The following is a 20948-nucleotide window of genomic DNA, read 5'->3' on the forward strand; positions in this document are numbered from 1 at the left end:
TGTGTGGTGTGGTACTGGTTTTACACATAAAAATTTTATTTTCATGGTTAAATAGCCTTGAAAAATCAACTGCAATTTATGAAGCATAAAATCTATACACAGAAAGAGGAATGTACAGATCAGTATTTTAGGAGGAAGCAGGCTGAGCCAGGATTATTCTGACTGACAAATCTTTCTACAACTCTGACCAAGAGACAGGACCTTCATGTGGCTATTCTTAGTTCATTTCCTAATCAACACTTTACTTGAAACAAGAGATTGTTAATTCACTGGACTAAAAACAATGCAGTATTTTAGGATTTGCAAGCCCTCTGAAAATTCCTCAACAAAACACCACCAACAACAGCAGACCTCTACTCAGTGGATCTGAAGCCTACTGACAACAAGTTCCCTTTTCTGGTTTACCCCTTTACATGATACGGAGTGGTATTAGCCCACAGATCTTCCTCAGTGGCCCCTGTAAAACCACAGCACTGGAGCTAACACAAATTGTCAATTCACTCTCCTCAGAAAACACTATAAAAGGTACCAGAACCAAGAATCATCATTTCCCCAGAGGCCAGCTGACCTGCATTTCAGGGTGTGTTTTGTTAAGTTCACTCAGCAAGTATTGTCAATCTACATCTTAAGTAAGGGATCTCTTTTTGTTGACATACGGAGCATCTAATCCTGGCTCTGCAAAGATATTAAGTAAGGGTGCTTAGGATCCCTCTTCAATAATCAGTAATGAGACCTTAAAACTAACCAAGAAGTCCTCCACAGTGATTGAAAATGGATCACCATCACCTTCAATACCTGTCTGTATCCCGTAGTTAAGAGGTTCTTGTTCTGTCTTTTTCAGAACATCTAAGATATTTAGTGTTGTTAATCTGTGTGTCTCCTTTGCTCGGCACATTGTCTGTGCTGGACACCAATTTAATGCAGGCCATCATATTGATCTCACCTTCCAGGAGAGCCAAGGTGAACACTATGGCAAGGTCAGCTCCAAGCCTGGACACCAATTACAAGTTTCTCATGGAAATTAGTGATCTATCCATATCAACTGTACTGAGATCCACTGGGATAAAAAAGTGCTTGTAATATTTTAGCTCCTCTGTGTGAACCACAAGGAAGTGAAAGAGACAAGTGTTCCACAAATAGACCTATAACACAAGCAAAGTATACATCAAGAGATTTATCTTTCCATATTCTCCGAATAATTGAGATAGCTACATTGTTTAATTTAAAAAAAAAAAAAAAGCAAGCCAGCTAGAGAGGAAGCTGAAATCCCCAAATGTTGTTAGGTTACCTCGTTCTCCCCTCCTCGATATTGGTTAAAAAAAATCCCCCTTGCAAAGTTCTGGGCCAAATCAATGGATAAACATCAAATGTGCCATCAGCTAGTGTGGGGAAACACAAAAGCTGGAAAGGATTTTAGGTGTGAGAAATAAAAGCAGGCTTCAGAAAATAAAGCAAAAGGATTTAGAATTCAGCTTTGTCTGTGAGAAACTAGAAGAAGATACAGTTATGCAGCACCAAGGACATTAAAACAATGGTTAGGGTTTCTAGGTTTGGCCTAGATAGATTTTGGAGTTGCAAAAAATATGTTTAGCAAGAAAGATAAGTTTAAGGCTTATAATGAGGATTTTGTGTATTGTTAAAGCATAATAGGCCAGCATTGTGTATAGCAGAGGTACGTGTGCTGTTTATGAATTGGTTAAGACAGCTGTCTGTAACTTTTAGACGCATGTTGATTGGCTAAAAGCATTGCCTTCTTTTAAGAATGCTTTGCAATCAGGAAGTTGTTGGATGTCTCAGACCATCTCTTGTGAGACTGATGCAGAAATAAAATAATAAAAAGCTCCTGGAAAGCTTGTCTGGGCTCCCCGTCCTGTTTGTCGGAGATCGCTGACAAGCTAGCAAAGCTTTCGAACGGATTTTCCTTTCTACAAGCCTGCTCATTGAAAGGTTCAAGCTACTATCAAATCTTTTACAATTCTGATTTTCAGCAATTTTAAGGTACTTTGTTTTGTGTAGCTCTGGGAAGCAACTCTTGATTTCTTCAAGAGCAAAGCAATTGGAATATACTTAGTCTTATTAGCCAAATTATTAACAGAAGTTACCATCACCAAACATCCAGCAAAATGACTGAAACATACTGATCGTATGAATTGACAACTGAATTAAAAGGATTTAACATTCTCCTGTGTCATTCTCCCAGGAATATCTGACTTCACACTTTTACAACAGCTTTTCCAATATTTTCTCCCTTTAGCATTCCAATAAAAGCCATTGGCATGTTCTCAAATCCTTCAGTGACTTGTTCATGGTACTTCACTTTTCCCTGTCAAAAGTAAGAAAGGAAATTACTGCATTTTCATCCACCAAAACTAAATAAATTGCAGCAAAATTTTCTCCATCATATATGTTTCATTTGAAACATGCAAGCTGGCATGCACCAGGACAACTGCAAAACCAGGTGGGCCCTTGTGAGGGTCTGCTTTTGTTGTAAAACCTTCTATGTGGAGTCATAACGGGAAGCAGAAGTCACTGCTGTAAAAACACACCAGGACAGATTTATTGTTATGTAGTCCCCAGACAACTGACATGTAGGGGATCATTTCTGCAAAGCCAGGCCTGTCTCTACCCATACAGAACTATGGAATTGCAAATCCAATCATCAAAACCTGACCCATCCCAAATCCTCACGTTTGTAAAAGCTACAGCCTCTTAGCCTTTATTGTTCCCGCTAACAAACTTCTCACACCCATGAACCAACCTGGCTACTAACTCAGCCTCCACCTCGAAAAATAAAATATAAGAAATTCCCTATTAAGTCCCTTTAAAGCCCAGCTCCCAATACTACAAAAACATTCATTCTTGACAGTAATTTCAGCACAATACTACAATGGAAATCCTGGCCCATACTACAAATGACTGAATGAGAAATACACTAATTACTCTAAATATGAAAATCTTCATTACCAGATAAGTGTTTTGAATTATTCTGGAAGCATGCTTCTTCAAAGCCTACAAGTATTCTGGAATATATCTGAGTCTACAAGCTAATATCACATGTCTCAACGAAACAGGGAAGGGATCAGGCATATTTACTATGGTTTAAGTGTCCCCAAAAGTCTCAAAGATCAAGGCAGAGAGAAGGATAGTGTCATGCTGGGACCTCATCTAAACAGCTATGACAAGAGATTTTGCAAAGAGGGAATCTGCAGAGTGAGTACACCTGACAGACAACTGCCCCTTCCTTCCTTCCTTCCTTCCTTCCTTCCTTACCTCCACAACCCACTTTAGCAGAGCGTTCAGACCTTCCTCTCGGCGGTGGTTCCATCGGGTCACAAGAAACCCTTCCATTTGAAGCTCTTTGAAGATCATTGGATACTGCACATAAGGCCCTGCAAGAGAAAGTAACCAGCAAGCCACCTGCAGTATCAGTTTCATTCAGAATAAATCCTAATGCATAAAGTGAGCTTTTAGCCAATAAAGACCACTGAATCACTTTGTTTCAGCCAGAAGCAACAGATATTTTTCCAAACAGAATTTCCAGCACAAAAGACCGAAAATTCATGGATAGACAGCCACCTAGGGAAACAAAGGCCTGATTTATAAAGCTATGGGGCTAAACATTTCTGAAAACAGTTTGATTCAGAAATAAAGTGGCCTCAGCTTCACCTGAGGGACTTCAGCTGAATCTCAAAAATACTGTTTTAACACCTTGTTTGACACCTTGCCAGGCTCTCATGCTCTCTCTAACTCCCAAAGTTTAAGTCATAAGCTCTAGAAAACAGTTTCCTCAATCACAAAAATGTGTGATAGTCTCCTCATTCCCAAAAGCCTGTTCCATTTTTTTAAAGTGATCTGAGAGTCCAAAGCCGGTCAGCTGCCAAAGAGAACACAGTCCTCCCATTTCTTCTAGAAGGAAAATCTGTAAAATTTAATGTTATTGAAAATGAATATTCATTCAGCCACATTTCTCAGCAGTTTCATTAGTAGCTGAAATCTTATGAGAAAAAAAAAAAAACAAAAAACAAAAACCTGCATCATCTAAAAACCTGGGGGAAAACCATTATCTCATCTTAAAGTATGTACTACTGTATATATGGCATCATGACACCACACCTGTCTTCTGCTGATCTGTATCTGCTTAGGGCCCTGTGGAGTCCTGTTTTAAGTATTTTAACCACTCCTTCATTTCTAATCAGCTGATGTTCACCAGATAGTGTACACAATGAGTGCATGTACACAGAAGGAGTGTGGTTCCAGTGTCCCACAGCAGCAGTTAGTTACCCAAATGTACACACATATATACACTTAAATGGCACAGGGAAGTAAACAGTAGACTCCCATTATGTCTTTCTGCCATCACCAAAGAGAAAATCAATTTAGACACAATAAATCAGGTCCTCACCTTTCTGAGGCACAGAGTCATTGTACTCAGAGATGGCTCCACAGACTGCAATCCTTCCATATTTCTTCATCTGGTTGATAGCAACACTGGCAAATTCTCCGCCCACCTATAAGAACCAGAGCATGTGCAGCATTAGAGACAATCCAGTGTTTAGCACTGACTGTCAAAATCTGCCAATATTGCATTGTTGCACCAACAGGTTCAGTCTGGGGAAGCAACTTCCACTACCCCAAAGACTTGGTGGCTGCAGAAACCCTTGCGTTTACACAATGCTATGAGGACTCAATCTCACTCTTCCAAAAATTAGTCATGAATGTAGGAAATCAGCTTTAATTCCAAATCTGTTTCATGAAGCTTGGTTTGGAAGCATCAGGCAGGACTAGCACACAGGTCCCTCCTCCTAAGGGTGCTAAGAAGCACCATCTCTGCTTTTCCGACACACCAGTCTGCACTTCTACATTTTCACATCATGGTGATGTAAGTTTTTACTTAATGGTTCTCATCTCCAGAACAGGGATGTGCTGTGAAAAGAAGCTTTTAATGGTGAGAAGACCTAATAAAATTTACTGCTGTGGGGAGCTCTGCACAAAAGTTGGAAGTGAAAATTAAGGGAATGGCCATGGCCATAAAACCTGTTTGGGACATGAAATTTGGAAGGCTAATGCAAAGTGGCAGGAGCTCCAGCCACAGAGACAAGCATTTTGCCCCAACACCAAATATTCCTTTCAACTGCCAAGAAAGGAAGAACCTCAAGACCTTCATCCGTGGATTGGCAGACACACTGCTGAAGGAAAGAAATGCTAAAGAGGTGACAACGGCTTCTTTAAACCAGGTAGCTAGCCAGGGAGTTTAAGGCCAATATATCAGCTAATACCCCTGTGACCAGGTATTATATTATCAGGTATAATGTATATGTTAGCTGTATTAGGAAATTAAAAGAGCCAGGGCTGGTTCTCTGGCTTGAAAGTGAACTGACACGGTTTAACTGCATCCATACTGTTACACTTTCTTAGTCTTCAAAACAAGATGCTTACATTCAAACACCTGGCAAGAACAGTATACAGCCCCCATTAATTCCAGCTATATTTGGGAGATGTCAGAAACATCTGAGGGCTGCTCCAGTAGTTTTGCAAGTGGGCCTTGCTACTGTTTTGTTTATGGGTACCAATGCAGCCCCCATGACCACATAATGCAGAGACATCCACACTCACTCCCCTATCAGCAATAGCAGAGAACTGCCTGCGGTCCAAGGTGGGGCCAGGAATGGACTGGATCAGTTAAATGTTATTGTGACCATCACCCCCCAAAATGTGCCATGCTTTTCAGAGAGTGAAGTACAACTTCTCTTTCTCCATCCACAAACACTGCCAACAATCCAGCTTTGCCTTTTGGGTCTTGTTCTTTCTGTTACTGCCCAAGTCAGCTGCAGAAGTATGTGTAGGAAGGGAACAGAAAAGCAATAAGCTCCTACAGAGACCATTGCTTGATTAAATGGACCTCCATATTGAGTTCCCGGTGTAGACTTCAATTAGATGTATACAATATTGAGTTCCTGCTATAGTTTAAAGAAAATGACAGCTCCTCAAGACAAGGCCTTCTCTCTGAACTTACATTGTCAAAGAAACAGTCATAGCCATCAGGAGAGGCTTTACTCAGTGCTTCATCCAGAGATTTAACAGTCTTGTAATTAAAGGCTTCATCAAAGCCTAATTTTTTCAGATAGGCAACCTTGTCATCTGAACCAGCACAGCCGACCACTTTGCAACCCTGCAAGGAAAGGAGAAAAACATTTATAAACATCCCCTGACAACACAGGCTGACACTCAGAGAGGGCTGGGTGAAGGGCTCACCCTTAAAGTCAGGCTGTTGTCAGCATATGAGCTCCTGAAACATTCAACTAGATTTGCTGTGTCTTCAGGAGCTTTTCCATGTCAAGGCCCTAGTGCAGGCATGCTTTCAGGGATGCTTGTCCTACTGATCATTCATGGCCTTGTTGCCCTGTTTTACAGCTAAGTCTTCTCAGCAGCAAGTATGAGCAGTTCAAGCCACTCACCCCAATTTTAGCGAGCTGACCCACCACAGAGCCCACAGCGCCAGCTGCAGCATTAACCAGCACTGTCTCTCCTGGCTTCATCTTGCAGACCTCCAGCAGACCAAAATATGCAGTGAGGCTGCAAAGAAAAGGAAAGAATGCTCAGTGAGGAAAAAAAGACGACAGACACAGAAGTGTGACTTGACCACACTGAACCAAAGTATCATCACCACCAGAACAAGATTAAGTTTTCCTATTTTGTGAAACACAAAACCTAATCCCACCTTATTTGGCTTTTTCACAGCCATGCCAGAAAAAACCCACAGATATACTGCTGGGAAAGAGAATGTTGAGGCAGAAATCTCTCTAAAGTGAAAACAGCTTTCATTGTGCTCATTAGTCACAAGGAGAAACACCAATAACTCTGTGACAACTCAGTTACATACTGGAAGAGACAGTAAATCCAAGCTAGACAGAGGTCAGTTGCCAGTTGGTATCTACCAGATTAAATGATACTCATCACAAATCGAAGCTGACAGAAAAAGATAAAAAGGGTGAGGAAAACTTGCTGAACAAATGGGCTCACTGCTCCTGAGGACTACTGTGCACAGCTATGGTTTGTCTTGGTTTGAGACAAATTTGAAGGAAAACGTCCGAAATGAACATCCCTCTGTTAGAAGGCAGATTTCAACAGTCCCTCCCCCACCCGATTCCAAAAGAAATTCCTTGGAGGAAAGCAGAAAAAAACTATCTTTTAACAAGCAAAGTGCATGCAGGCACAGGGACAAAGAATGAATAACATTAAACAATAAAACCTCTCTCTGGGAGATGACCGAGGAAGATTCAGAATTCTTTGGAGGTGTGGCTCTGCCCTCTCCAGAGCTGGGGTTTGGAGTGGGCCCCTCCAGGCCGCGGTGTAGGGCCTCCCGGTGACGACGTTCCAGAACAGAGCAGAAAAGACCCAAGAAAAGTTCTTGCCAAAGGAGGCAAGCAGCTCAGCTAGCAGGCTAGCTAAAAACCAAAGAGTTTTAACTCTCTGTCTCCCGAGAAAAGGAGCCAAGAGCTGGGAAAAAAAAGCAGGAAGGTGCTTTCCTTGGCTCTGTAGCAGCAGGAATGCAGAGGACTGTATGTCCTTGAGCACAAAACCGCTCTGAAAAATTCGCCTGCTTCTCTCCCCCCTCTCCTGAGAAACTGCTTAAAGACACAGGAAGGCACAGGATTCATGTCTGGCATAGGGCAGACGATAGGGAATACAGTATCATACAGTCACCCCGGGACATAGGTAAAACACAGAATCATGAAGGTTGGAAAACACCTCCAAGATCATTGAGTCCAACCTTGTCAACTAAACCTTAGTGTGAAGTGCCACATCCAGTTGTTTCTTGAGCACTTTCAGGGATGGTGAGCCCACCACTTCCCAGGGCAGCCTGTTCCAATGCCTGACAACCTCTTCTGTGAAGAAATTCTTCCTGATGTCCAACCTGAACATCCCCTCATGCAGCTTGAGGCCATTTCCTGTTGTCCTATTACTTGTTATCTGGGAGAAGAGACTAACCCCCATTTGCCTATAACCTAGGCAAATGGGGGTCAGTAGTTGTAGAGAAGAGTAAGGTCTCCTTGAGCCTGTTTTACTCCATGCTAGGCAAGTCCAGCTCCCTCAGCTGCTTCTCATCAGATTTGTGCTCCAGATCCTTCATCAGCTCTGTTGCCCTTCTCTGGACATGCCCCAGCACCTCAAAGTCCTTCTTGTAGTCAGGGGCCCAAAACTGGAAACTGTACTTCAGGTCTCAGCAGTGCACTAGTAATCTGTAGGAACCACTGAAGTAGTTCATCAACTGGCCCAGAATCCCTTAAAACTCTTCTTCTAATCTCTAAATTCAAGCTTAGAGCTTCCCACATGGTCTCATCTGAAAGGGTTAACTGAATCCCTCTATAAGACATCTAGAAAAAACATGCATCTTGACTGATGTTAAAATGAAATCTGAGAAGTTATCCACCACACACAATTTTACAATAATTTTGAAAGCCTTTCAGGCATTAGGACTAAGTCCTCATGTCCCATAAAAACTACAGAGAATGAGGTAAGAAATGCAAGCAGATGACTGAGAGACTCCAATAGTAAATACAGATTCCAAAGCACAGCAGTTCTGTCTGCTGTAGTGCAATTCAAACGACATCTATTTTGCTACATGATACAGCATCTGTCTTTTGCATTTTGGTGTTGATTCTGGAAATACAGTGATAGCAACAGAGCCCAATCAGAAAAAGCAGACTAATCCAGGTGCCAGTGAAGTTTGAGACTTTCCACTGAGGTTAACACAGACTGAACTAGATTTTATCCAGCTCTTCCTGAATCCTCTTTCTTACTTATTACAGCTCCTCAAGGAGAGGCACAATAATCTCCAAGGTAAACCTGCTCTGATGTAGAGGATAGGCCAAACTTCATGCCCTATACAGGGCAAGGGCATGCAGAAGCACACCTTTCTACCAGCGTGAATAGGCAATATGCTGGTAGAACAAGACAAAGGTCATACAGATAGGCAGAAACCTCCTGCACACTTAAAATCCAGGGGATAGTTGCCTTTTCATCTCCAAACTTACCCTGGCATGCCAACTGTTCCAAGAGCTAGAGATTTGGGGAGTGATTCCGGCCAACTGGAAGGAAGGAGTCGTAGATCTTTCCCATCAGAGATAAAATGAGTTCTCCAGCCCCTATCACACACGACAAAGGCCCCCACTGCAAAAGCAGGATTTTTGCTTTCTACAATCCTGTGTAAAAAGTAAAAAAAAAAACAAAACAAAACAAAACAAAACAACAAAACCAAAAACACAGAAACAAATCAATACTGGCTGGCTCTTCCATTCTTCCTGTAATTCAGAAAATAAATACTTCGTGTCAGGATTTTTATCCCATACCTGCTGATGCTGTTGGTGTCAAGTGCCTTTCCTGAAATGCCTACGACCTCTTACCATGAGGGAAATACTGGCAAGATGATTTTAGATTCAGCCCCACCCAAAAAAAACCCCATTTTCCCACACAAATGCCAACTCTTTCTTTGACTAGCACCAGTTTGGTTTGAGTCAGACCAGGCTTCTGTGAGTTAGAATGCAAGAAAGAGGATGCTGGGATTAAAGCATGAAACAGCAAGGAGTTGCTGCTAGGCTGTCTGTTCTCAGACAACCTGCACCTCATTTAAAAGTTGAAGATCCTGAAGATGGAACCTCTTGGGGTAAAGAAACCAGATAAAAAGCAATATCTTAAATCAGGGAGATATCCATATCAGCAGTCTCTATGCCAAATGAAAATTTCACTTTCTTAGCTCAACAGGAAAACTGTGTTGGAAAGGGGTAGATAAGAATCTTAGAATTATTAGAAACAATTGACCTTCTGTTCATCAGACTTGTTTGTTAATTTATCCCAGCCTTCAATGTTTCTGCAGAGAAACACAAGAGTCAAAAGCCACAGATGTTCCTAGGCAGCAACTTACAGGCAGCACAGCAGGAACAAGCAGACAGAGGGGACATCTGTAGAGCTGAATTACCACAAGCTTGGGAAAAGGATGGATTTAAGGTTATATAACCCTTTGGCTAGAGCTGTATCTTTGGTGATGGTGAGGTATTCTCAGCTGAAGTAAATAGCATGCATGATTGCAGACACGCAGCTACCACCACATCAGGTTTTAAAAAGTGAAGTTTAACATGTGTGGCAAGTACAATGGTTAGTGCTTCACATTTGTAAGAATTACCTTTGAAGACACTATCATCAGAAACAACATATAGATTTTATCAGAGGCCTAAATGCTCTCCGGAAAGGTAAAAGAGGTTCTTAAAAGAAAAACACATTCCAACCAGTTACAGGTGAGAATATCAGTAGCAGAAGTATGTAGATTCAAGTCAAGGATGGATAATGCAGGCTGCAGATGTCTCAAGTGTCAGCACATTCCTGTTGAGATCTGCCATGCACATTGGTATCAGGAACTGAAGATCTTACCTGGCAACCTGTGTGCCTATCATTATGTCCCCTTCCTTCATGAGCCTTCGACTGTAAGGTCTGTAACACAGGCAAACACAGCTTACTGTACGCAACTTTAACAATGTTCCAGACACACTAAGAATTAGTAGCAACCAATTGACCCAGAAGGAGAGTATCAGCAGTGTTGTTGAACAGATCACAAATAGCTTGTCATTGTAACAGCATAACCGATGTTTTCCAGAGCCAACTACTTGAGCATCCCGGGCAGGAGTGTTGGGAGGATGACACCACTGATCTTCCCAGCATGGTCTACCTCTACATGAAGCTTACATGAAGCTTGAGACTCAGGGAACTATCTCTGAATTTAGTGTCCACAAAGCCTCTTCAAACTACCCAGTCTCCCTGTGCATCAACTACTGCTTATTGGGTATATCAGCAATGTCCAACTTAGAATATGTATCTTTAAGTACAAGTTTGCTAAGTTAAATTAAGCAGGAACTGCTATGGGTCTGCAGTCTCATTTGAGTACATTGCATTTCATTTGAAGACATGACAAGGAACAGCAGCTGATTCCAAGAAAAGTCTAGGGCAGCAGAAACATTACCCCAATGTCTAGCTAAATCTGGCACAGCTCTATATTTTGAGTCTTGTAATTAATATGAGTTTTATAAAAAGAAGACAAAGGCATTGAGACTCTGGCGACAGTGGGTGCTGCCAGTGCATGTTGTTTTGAGGTTTAAGTGGCAAATCAAATGAGGCATTTTAGCCAGAAATTCAGAAAGGACAAAAAGGTGTACCTCATGTAAGGGTCAACACTGAGAAACACCGATGCAAGCAGCAACTCTGTGATGAAAAACAAAGCAAATTCCTGGATATTAACAGTGCAGTAGAGCATAGTTTCCAGAAGTCAGTTTTCCAGCTAAATTGATATGAACTCCTGACAGCTCAAAGCCCCCACATCCCATCTTTGTTTAGGGAAAACCTACCAGAAATGACTACTACATTCATTAGTTTTGGGTTATTGGTATGCTGTTGAAAAAGAAACTTTCTGCAGTGTATCCTTAGGAAACCATCTTATTTTCAACTCCGCAATTTTGTATATGCCTCCTCTCTCTACAGAAGGGTCACACAGACAGAATTCCTAAGCAAAACTCTAATTTAATTTTGATGCCTATAAAATGTCATTCCACGATTCAGCCAGAAGAGGGTGATAAGACACCCTGGCACAGGTAAATACGAGCTACTTGGTTCCTTAAATAGAAGGCATTAGCTTATCTTTTCTAAGTAGCCTAATTCACCATACTGTCTCTAATAACACCAGTTCTTGGGAAATACATTGTTAAACATGTTTTAAACTTCTCATTTACACAGCACTTTTAGCGGTTCATCTCCACCTACTAATATTTTTCATTGCCTGTGCTGCAGTGGTCTAGCTAGTGCAAGCTAGAAATGTATTCAAATACCTTCCCATTACTCAAGAGTGAGCAAGAAAGACACATAACATAACAAGGAAGGCCACTGCCTTTAAAAGTGCCACTGTAGTATGAACTTATGCCTCTTTTTGCTTTAGGGATTAAAATAGGAAGGAAGAAATTACTCCATGTTCTTAAATACCCACAGGCATGAAATTTTTAAGTGCATCTGTATATGTAAGGAGAAAACAGTTTTCTGTAAACATAATTGGTACTTTAATAACCTTCTGCACAATTCCTCCTGCACACCCTTTAAAGTGTGGCAAATTTTGTAAATGACAAGTGGTGAGATGAGGCTCAAGAAAATATGGTAAAAATGTCCATGTGAAACCAAAAATCAAAGTTCATTCTTTTATCAACAGCTCTTGCTGTTGATATGGTAACAAGTTATCATATTCCTTACTGTTTTCAAAACAGAGAAACACAGGAATAAAAACTGTCCTTTTTTTTTCTGTTTATATTCAACATCTCTTCTTGTTGCAACAGAACAAATAAGATAAGGACTGGCAAAAAAAAAAAAATTTTGAATGCAGGCAGAAGTCTTGCCATCTTGCTTCTTTAAATAAAAGATCAGCCTTCACTGACTCCAGCCCTGAGGTCTTTCAGCTATAGCCTCATTCCCAATGCAGTCACTGCTCTCCCTCAGCACTATCCTCAATATTTTCCCTATCAGCATGAAAAACTCCACTGAAAACATACTCCTATAGGGTATCATCTTCTCCATCTTTTCTCAAATGATTTTGCAAATTAAAGTAGATAAAAACCTTTTACTAGTAAAATGTGTTGAGTTTTACTACAGTTACCTCATTGGTTCTGTGTCACAGTCCACTTCTCTCTTTCTACATTAAACAAATTCTGTTTTCCTTGTGGCTTTGAGGTTTCCTTGTCGGTTTTGAGGCCATACCACTTCGGTAATTTTCTCCATTTGCAAACACATTCGAATGCCTTTGCCATCAGGCAGCAAGTGCACTTAGGCAACATGAAACTCTGAAAGGTGTGCTGCAATTGCTGTGTACTGGACTTACAAGAGTTCAGTCATTGTTTCTAAGGGCATTACCAGAAGGCAAGGTGTCTTTGAAACTACCAACCCCATCAGTGTATTTCTTCAGCAATTGTCCTTCTCCCTTAAGGCACATGGCTTGTGACAAGCCGCCAATTTTTGAAATTCCAAACAGAAATATGCAGCTTTATAGATGCACAGGCATACATCAGCTATCAGATAACCTCCACAAAAATTAGTATTAACACTTAGCACTCTGCTCACCTCCATCCTTTAGATTTGGCAGCTCTATCTCTTTCAGGTCAAAGTCACTGGTTTTGGGAAAACCATCAAAATGCTTCTTTAGAACCCATGCCTTGGCAATCACCATCCTGTGCAACAAACACAAACAAAGCACACCAGTCAAAGCGATGCCCAACAGTGGTGGGCTGCTCATGGGGCTGGTTTAGATTTCATGAGGCAAAACACTTATCTCGATAACATGCCAAGAAGACCTCTGCTTGGTTCTGTGGTAATATCATCGGATAAAGAAAATGTCAGAAAAGTCACCTCATTGCTTTAGAAACCCAGATCTTCCTGCGACCTGCCAGACCTCTCTGCCTGCTGGCAGCAAGTCCTCATGTGGGAAGTCAACCCAACAAAATGTGCAACTCCCACTCTAAAGATACTAAAGAAAGAAATCTACTAGTTTTAGGAGAAAAAAAGTCCCATTAGAAAAAAAATTAAAAACTTAAGTCTATTGCTCCCCTTACCTGAACCTAAATTTTTACAAGCTTGAACCAAAGTGCAAGTGAGAAAAACAAAGGTAAGCAAGACCTCTTTCTGTGACACTCATCATATTGAAAGAAAATGCTTCTCCAGTTGTGAAGCTCAGAGCTTGCAATTGGGAGCATATTGCTACCAACATTTTCCATAGAAGACAGAAACAAACAAATGACTTGCATTAATTCTATCCTCTGAAGTCCCTTTCCCTTCTTATACCCAAGTGAAAAAGAAAGAGAATCTTATACTTAGAGCAGGCAGGTGAAAACGGGGTCTTCTGCTGACAAGTCAATAACCTTCTACATCCGACTCAGTCAGTGACTGGACTCCTTCGGTCACACACACTTTAAAAAGGCGAAATGTCTGCTGTCAGCAGTACACTTCCCCAGGATTAAGTGTAAACCCTCAGTAAACATAGCATAGGTCACACCCAGTGTGATTCACCTTCCTCGCATTAAGATTTGAGATCAGTCCTCCAAACCACCCCCAGTTCAGTGCCCAGCCAGTTGCACAGGCACATTATCAAGCATGCAAAGCTAAATGCACACACTGCATGGTTCTAGAACCCAAAAAATACTGCAGTCTGGAGACCAAGACTATCCACCACAACAGGAGTTTCTTCAAATCACATTTTACTCATCCAGAACTCTTAAGAGTTCTACCTCTGTGGAAAAATATCTAATTAAAAATTAATGTCAATTTCATTGCTCAATTCATAATTTAACACAGCAAATGGCCCATATGTTTGCCACTCATGGTCTGTGCTCTGACATGTTCACTGTTCCCAGTGCAAGGAGAGCTTGTGTGGCTAAGTCTCCATCTGCGAGCCACCTTAAGAAACAATTGGCATTTTGCCCCAACTATGTTGCAATGAGATACGTAGCATGGGGGAAAACTTTGTCCAGGGGACCATCTTCACCTTTTGTTCTTTTTGTGAAAACGCACAAGTACAACATGAAGGGTGAAAAGTGTAGAGAAACCAATACACAGCAACGTGTTCAACTACAAAACACATGAAGACAGAAGTACTAATTAGTAACAAGGACACGAGAAAAAAAAAAAGCAAAACGTGTTTACTAAAGACACACATGCAAGCATCAGGGAGAACAGGGCAAGTTCTCCACTATTTAGATAAAAGAGTAAGTCACCAAATCCAAAAACTAATCAGCACTCAACTCACACAACTTTCTATGATGAAACAGAGATATTCCGTGTTCCTCAATGACAAACACAAGTGAGGGTTTCCTGCACCAGAAACGTGTGCTGGGGAAATCACCTCTCACAAAACGAAAAAAGTATAATCAAAATCAATGTCAAGGCCTCCCACAGTCGGTAAGTTGGCAGCCAAAGCCAGCATTTGTATCTGCCACTATATGTATCTGCTTTGGTATCAACAGTGTTTGGCTGTAACAAGATACCATGACACTGCAGCAACAACAAAGCAAAGCCAGAAAACACGTTTACAGGAGCAAAAGGTGTGTTCAGAGTAACACAAAACTGATACCACTCACTAGCTTACACTCACAGGCGTTGAGAGGGATTTATCCCACCTGTGTGCCCCGCATTTGGATAGGTACCCAAGTGCCCCAACCAGGAATGAGCAGGGATAAAGGGATGATGGCTAGGCTGGCAGCCATTCACTGATGTGCCATTTGTACCCGCAAGAGCAAGCCATCCGTGATTCAGAAATGCTTTGTCTTCCACCGTGTCACACGTTTGTGAATCATCAATATCGACTCCCTGCTTTTTGTCTCTTTTGTCTGCATGCCTCCAAGGCACAGCCCTGTTCTTTATTTTCCCACTATCCTATCTTAATAGCTTGAGTCTCCATGTCTGAGTACAGGAACTTACTACTTGCCTGAGGGCTGTCCTTTGTTTTCCCTACCTGGCACTGTCGAACGGGCTGTAATCATGACGATCTGCAAATCTACATCCTATCAGTACGGGCCTTTTCTGGCTCTCTTCTGTTGTTTCCCCGGGTGCTTCCACTCTCACACCTCCCATTCATCCGAATCCTCACCTTCCTATCAAAAATCTCCACTTTTTGTAATACACCGGTTTTTTCAGCAGAGCAATGATTCCACCTAGGATCAATACTGAAAGACTAATTTCATTGAACCATTTTTTATTATATTTAGGCCTAATTTTAGAAACAGGACAAATTCTCTGCTTACCATTTCTCTTTTTCTACTGCAATTGCATCATTATAGCCACTTCAAGACTAGAAGACCTTTCTGTAGGTTGTAAAACAAAAAGACCCAAAGCAAACAGAAAACAGAACACAGACACATGTGTGATTAATGGATACACAAAGTAATTTCCAAGTTAACAAACCAAGACTATTTTGTATATTTAGATACAAAATCCTGAGTGGTAAGTACTACATTGCTTAAGCATATCAAATAACCCCAAAGGATAAACAGCAGTGATACAACATTTGTGGGGTCCAGTTAAATCTTACTGGACTAAGCATGCCATAGCCACAACCTCAGCTCCAAGAACAGTAATCTGCTCTTGTAAACTGCAAAACTGCTTTGTTTTCAAGGTCAGTAGGTTTGAATAATACATTTGACAGTGAGTTATATCTTAGTTAACCAGGAGTTCTGTGATTTTTAAAAAAATTTTGTAATGAACTATGTTTAATTAGTTTAAAAATATTTGACTGTGATTTTTGATTCTGGTTGATTCTGAGCTGGTTTTGATTTAGATCTGTGTTGGCTGAGTGACAGTAGAAAACCCTGAGAAATTACCTCACTGCACATGCAGACAGGAGCTCCATGGACCCATACCCCTTAGAGAACTTAATCAATAGTTGAAGAACAAAATTCAATAAAGAATTATTTAATGGTTATCAATTAACTAGAGAATAATTAGAAGTCATAGAACAAGACACATATCTTGAGAAAGTTAAGGAGTCAAAGGCCTATACACCCCAGAAAACTTGATTAATACATTGCAGGTGCAGTAAGGGAGCCATTTCATAGTCGAGTACACCCCACAAAACTTAATCAGCAGTAATTGTCTAACCAGGACAGTAAATTTAATAAAACACTGTCTAGCTATGGATAAAACTTGGGTTATCCATTAAACAAAGATGGATGAAATGTTCTGGAAGTAATTAAAAGAAACAAAACACATATACCATGATGCAATAAATTGGGCAGTTGTTTCTTTGAACATGTCTGTGGCAAATAAATTCCTCATATGTTGCCAATTTTGACTCAAAATTGTTACTAGGAATGTTTGTCTAACAGCTTTTTGCTGTTAGATTTATAACTCTTTGTTTCACTTTTGCGTGTTTTCTGTATAAAGTGTTTCATAGACCATTATAATCATTACAGTAAAGAGACTGCTATGATAACTTGAGAAAGAACCAATGACAGTGATAAGAAGACTGTTTTAAAAATAAGGGGATGCATTTCTGCTTGATTTTCTTAAAAAAGAACCATCAAAGCCTTTGAAGTGAACTCCAAGACAGCATTTATTCTGATGTCCTTCAAACCCTCCTTGCCCTGTGGTCTAGCCCATCAAGTTACCAAATAATAAAGACTATCAAGGAAAGAACTAATAGATTGGGAAATCTTGGTTTTTGCACTAAGAATATACATAAAAAAGCAAAGATCCCATCTGTGTTCAGACACTGCAGTTGCTGCAAACTGTAGCAGAGCTGAAAGCTAAGAACCTTCACACAGGTAATCATAACTCAGGTACCCAAAATCAGCATGGATAAGGAGGTTCACAATGCAGGGGAAAATGGAAGAGAGAAGGAAGAGGTGAAAACCGTAATTCCATAATACATACTAGCAACTAGAAAAGAAGGTCAGGAATAAAAGAGACAGACAAGTCTGAGAAAATTGAAATAGTTTGACTGGAGGCCGAAGAGCTAGTGGTGATACCTGAAATCTGGGAATCTTCACACTAAAGCAGAAAAGCAGTAAAGTTCTCAAGGGAGCATGAGTCAAACCAGAGAAGTTTACCTCTCTTAAGTAACCTCAGCTATTATTCCTGACTGGTGTGGTATGGTTTCCTAGCCTGGACTTGCCCACATCTAACCGTGAGGACAAAATCCTCTTAGAAACCTGTCAGTTACATATGAGTTCAATTCAAATTTTGGGTTAGCTTAACAGTTCATCTTCCTGACAGTCACAATTTGCAGATATGATTGTGGTACTTTTCCTTGTACCTCCATTCTGAAGCAGCTACACCTATGGTCACACCCACATTGTAAGAAAAGGGTATGATTAAAAGCTGAGTGAAGTGTATCTCAGACATAATTAGTTTGTAGATTGGTTCTGAGGAGAAATTCACCCATTATCACAACAGCAAAGCTTTTCTAATCGTCATCTTATCTATTTTCTTCTGCCAGATCTAATTTATTTGTATTCTGCAGTATTTCAAAGCAAAGTGCCAAGAACCAGCATAAGGGACAAATACCTCAAAAAAGAAAAACAAGCCACAAAAAAACCCCAAATAAGCATAAAAGGACTTCTTGGCAAGTCCTGCCAAGGGCATAGTAACCCAGAGGCCACCTCAGGATTTCCTATACACATACAAGGATTACCAACTACGTAGGCCTCAAATCCTACATGCCTACAAGTTTTAGCAAAAATTAGTCCTCCCCACTTGGCTTAATTCTTACAATGCTTTTTCAATTGTATTTTTTTTCCCCTGTGATAAGAACAAAGTAAAGGCAAACCACTCCCATGCCACTTTTGGCAGAGACCATACTGCAAATATCCACTCAAGCATGACACTGCATTATGAAACAATAAAGTTGCAAAATCACTTCCTTATGCAATACTATCAAATCTTGGAAAAAGGTCAGATTGAAGGTGACTAGTTACCACTCTGCTAAATGACTGTGCCACCCTGCACATTGTTACAAGGTTGCAATTCCAACGGAGGTTCAAAGGAGGAAGTTCACAAGGGGAAGTGAAAAGGGAAACCAACGCCATCACAGAAATAGGTCAGCTGCATTCATCTCTCAGAAATTGCACATAAAGACCATATCACTCTCTACACCCACTGAAAACTCTATACCCACTCTCTACACTCTGAAAGGAGGTTGTAGCCAGGTGGGAGGCTAGTCTCCAAGTGACAAGTGACAGGTTGAGAGGAAATAACCTTAAGCTGAGCCAAGGGAGGTTTAGTGTAGGTGCTATGAAAATATTCTTCACAGAAAGGGCTGTAAAGCATTGGAACATGTTGCCCAGAGAACTGGTGAAATCACCATATCTGGAAGTGTTCAAAAAAATATGTAGATATGGCACTTGAGGATATGTCTACTACATGGACAAATGACATTCATCTACTGGTGAACATGGCAGTGCTAGGTTGGACTTGAGCTCTTAAAGGTCTTTTTCCAACTTTAGCAATTCTATGGTTCTATGGGGTATGGCAGGTGATATGGGCTGACAAACAAAGCTGAAGCTTCTTGAAAGGCCAGCTGTGCTTTCCCAGTCACTGCACAGCACCCTAAATGCTTTCAGGCACTTTTTGTACTTCTGCTATACTTAAATGCTGATACAGGACAAACACATGTTGCAACATCAGTAAATGCAAAATTTCCTCAAAGCTGTAATAACATACTATAGCTCAGTTTCACTTCTTAGGTTTGCAGAGATAGGCCTGTTAGTGCACCACAGAGAGAAATGTTTAATCTACTTGATTTTACAGCTGCCAAAAAAAACCTTTGAGTTTTTAAAAGCTTAGATTTCTACAAAGGTTAAACATCCCCTTGCAGTGTGCACATCTCTTGCAGCATAGTGTACTAAGTGAACTCAGAAGGCAAGAGACAAGCTTCAATCTGGTGCTTTCTAGCACCACCGATCTCTCTGAAGCCCCCTCCTGGATTTCTGTAATATTACAAGGGTAGTTTCAACCTTGAACAAGTTCCTGCCTGTAACATGCACAACCAACTTCTCCCTCAAAGATGGAAACTTGCTGCTCCAGCCCACTTAGCACATACAAGACATACCTCTGATCTGTTATCTGGTATCTGTTACCTGTTATTTGTAATATTAAGGAGACCGAGATAGATAAATTAAAAATTAAAGTGACATGAGGAAAAAAAGAAGGGAGATGTTAACGAGAGTCTAAGGAAACAAATTTTAAGAGTGGAATCACAGATCAGTGATCAGCACACTGACAGGCGAAGTTGTATTACTTTTGAAAGATAAACATTTCACAGTCTCTTCAGAAATTGTTCAGGCAACCTGTCTAATATCTGACCTTGCCACAGTCTGGCAGCAGAAATCTCAGAACTCTCCATTGTGCTATTTTTCCCAGTATGGTGTCCAGAGGTAAGCAAGTGAGCAGCAGATAAGGCACCATCAAATGCTTCTGGCTGCAGTAGTTCCAGCTGCAGTGCTGTCACTAGTAGTGCCTTAAACAGCTGCATCCAATGTAATTCCTGAAGCAAGCAAATACACTTTATTTTTTTCCCTAGTGTAATATAGACCTGCACTCTGAATTATTTCAAATAACTAAAATAACATCAAACCCAGTAGTTCAGGACACCAAGTTTTACAGCAGACCTCAGCAGTAACACTGTCCAGCTGACAGTGTAAGACTGGAGCCAGCCTGCAAAATCCTGGTCCATTTACACAGCACGACTAAAGCAGGCTCAGGAATTAGTAAATGCATCCAGCCGACTTCACTCTCCCGCTTTGACCGGTGCAGAAATAAATAGACAGCTACTGTTCTTCCAGTGACACGTACTCACACATTTTGAACAAATTCTCCTTATTCTGCTTGAATGGAAGCACGTCTATGTAAATCACAGCAACAGATTTGAACAGGCACAGATGGCGATTATTTTTCCCCTTTTTTTTTTCTCGGGGGTGGAGGGGGTGGTATAGTAGGATTGCATTGAAAGTATAGAACCGCACTTCCTTCATTTTAATATAATTTCAAGGCGGTACAAAAGCACTTCCCGCCGCAGCCTGGAGTTAACGCTCAAGCTCCTCAGCCCCGCTACAGAACCCCACACGAACGCCCAGGTGCCACGTCCACCCCCACATCCCCCGGGCACCACAGGCCTCCGGCCGCCCTCCTTCAAGGGGCCGGCACCCGCCATTTTCCGCCGGGTCGCGCCCCCGTCAGAGGTGGCGGAGCCCTTTCCTAGCTATGCCCGCCGTGCCTTTCCTGCCTGCCTGCCTGCCCGGGGGTGCGCGCTGTCCCTTCCGGCCGCGTTCCGGCAGCGTTCGCTCCTGCTCCCAGAAGCGCCAGGCGCGGCCCTGCACCGCCCCTCTGCTGCCGGGGAGGGCAGGGCGGGCCGGGCAGGCAGCGCGGGGGGGGCCGCCCTC

The 20948-nt window shown here is 41.4% G+C and overlaps 1 protein-coding gene across 8 annotated transcripts; it reads right to left on the reverse strand.

Annotated features, from left to right (window-relative positions):
• On the reverse strand, positions 1-20881 carry PTGR1 (prostaglandin reductase 1). Of its 8 annotated transcripts, none has more exons than XM_032095752.1 (10): positions 19873-20051; positions 13144-13250; positions 11205-11250; positions 10426-10485; positions 9036-9203; positions 6456-6573; positions 6014-6169; positions 4403-4508; positions 3271-3389; positions 1-2323 (listed from the first exon to the last, which is right to left on the reverse strand). In XM_032095752.1, the coding sequence occupies exons 2-10, from the start codon at positions 13247-13249 to the stop codon at positions 2213-2215; spliced, it is 990 nt and encodes a 329-aa protein (XP_031951643.1). In that variant the 5' UTR covers position 13250; positions 19873-20051; the 3' UTR covers positions 1-2212. The 8 variants fall into 8 exon arrangements, with proteins under 8 accessions (XP_031951643.1, XP_031951642.1, XP_031951641.1 ...); XM_032095751.1 differs by lacking the exon at positions 19873-20051 and adding an exon at positions 15816-19845; XM_032095750.1 differs by lacking the exon at positions 19873-20051 and adding an exon at positions 13890-15801.
• Positions 20882-20948: the final 67 nt, after the last annotated feature.

Source organism: Corvus moneduloides, chromosome Z (assembly GCF_009650955.1).
Source record: "Corvus moneduloides isolate bCorMon1 chromosome Z, bCorMon1.pri, whole genome shotgun sequence".
Classification (NCBI taxonomy): Eukaryota; Metazoa; Chordata; class Aves; order Passeriformes; family Corvidae; genus Corvus; species Corvus moneduloides.

Excerpts from the sequence above, each read along its gene's own strand:
- PTGR1 (XM_032095752.1), bottom strand. The coding sequence starts at position 13,249 with ATGGTGATTGCCAAGGCATGGGTTCTAAAGAAGCATTTTGATGGTTTT. Across the intron at positions 11,251-13,143 it reads GCCAAATCTAAAGGATGGAG|AGTTGCTGCTTGCATCGGTG; the intron begins GTGAGCAGAGTG and ends TTTTCATCACAG. Across the intron at positions 2,324-3,270 it reads TGCTAAAGTGGGTTGTGGAG|GGAAAAGTGAAGTACCATGA; the intron begins GTAAGGAAGGAA and ends TACTTTTGACAG.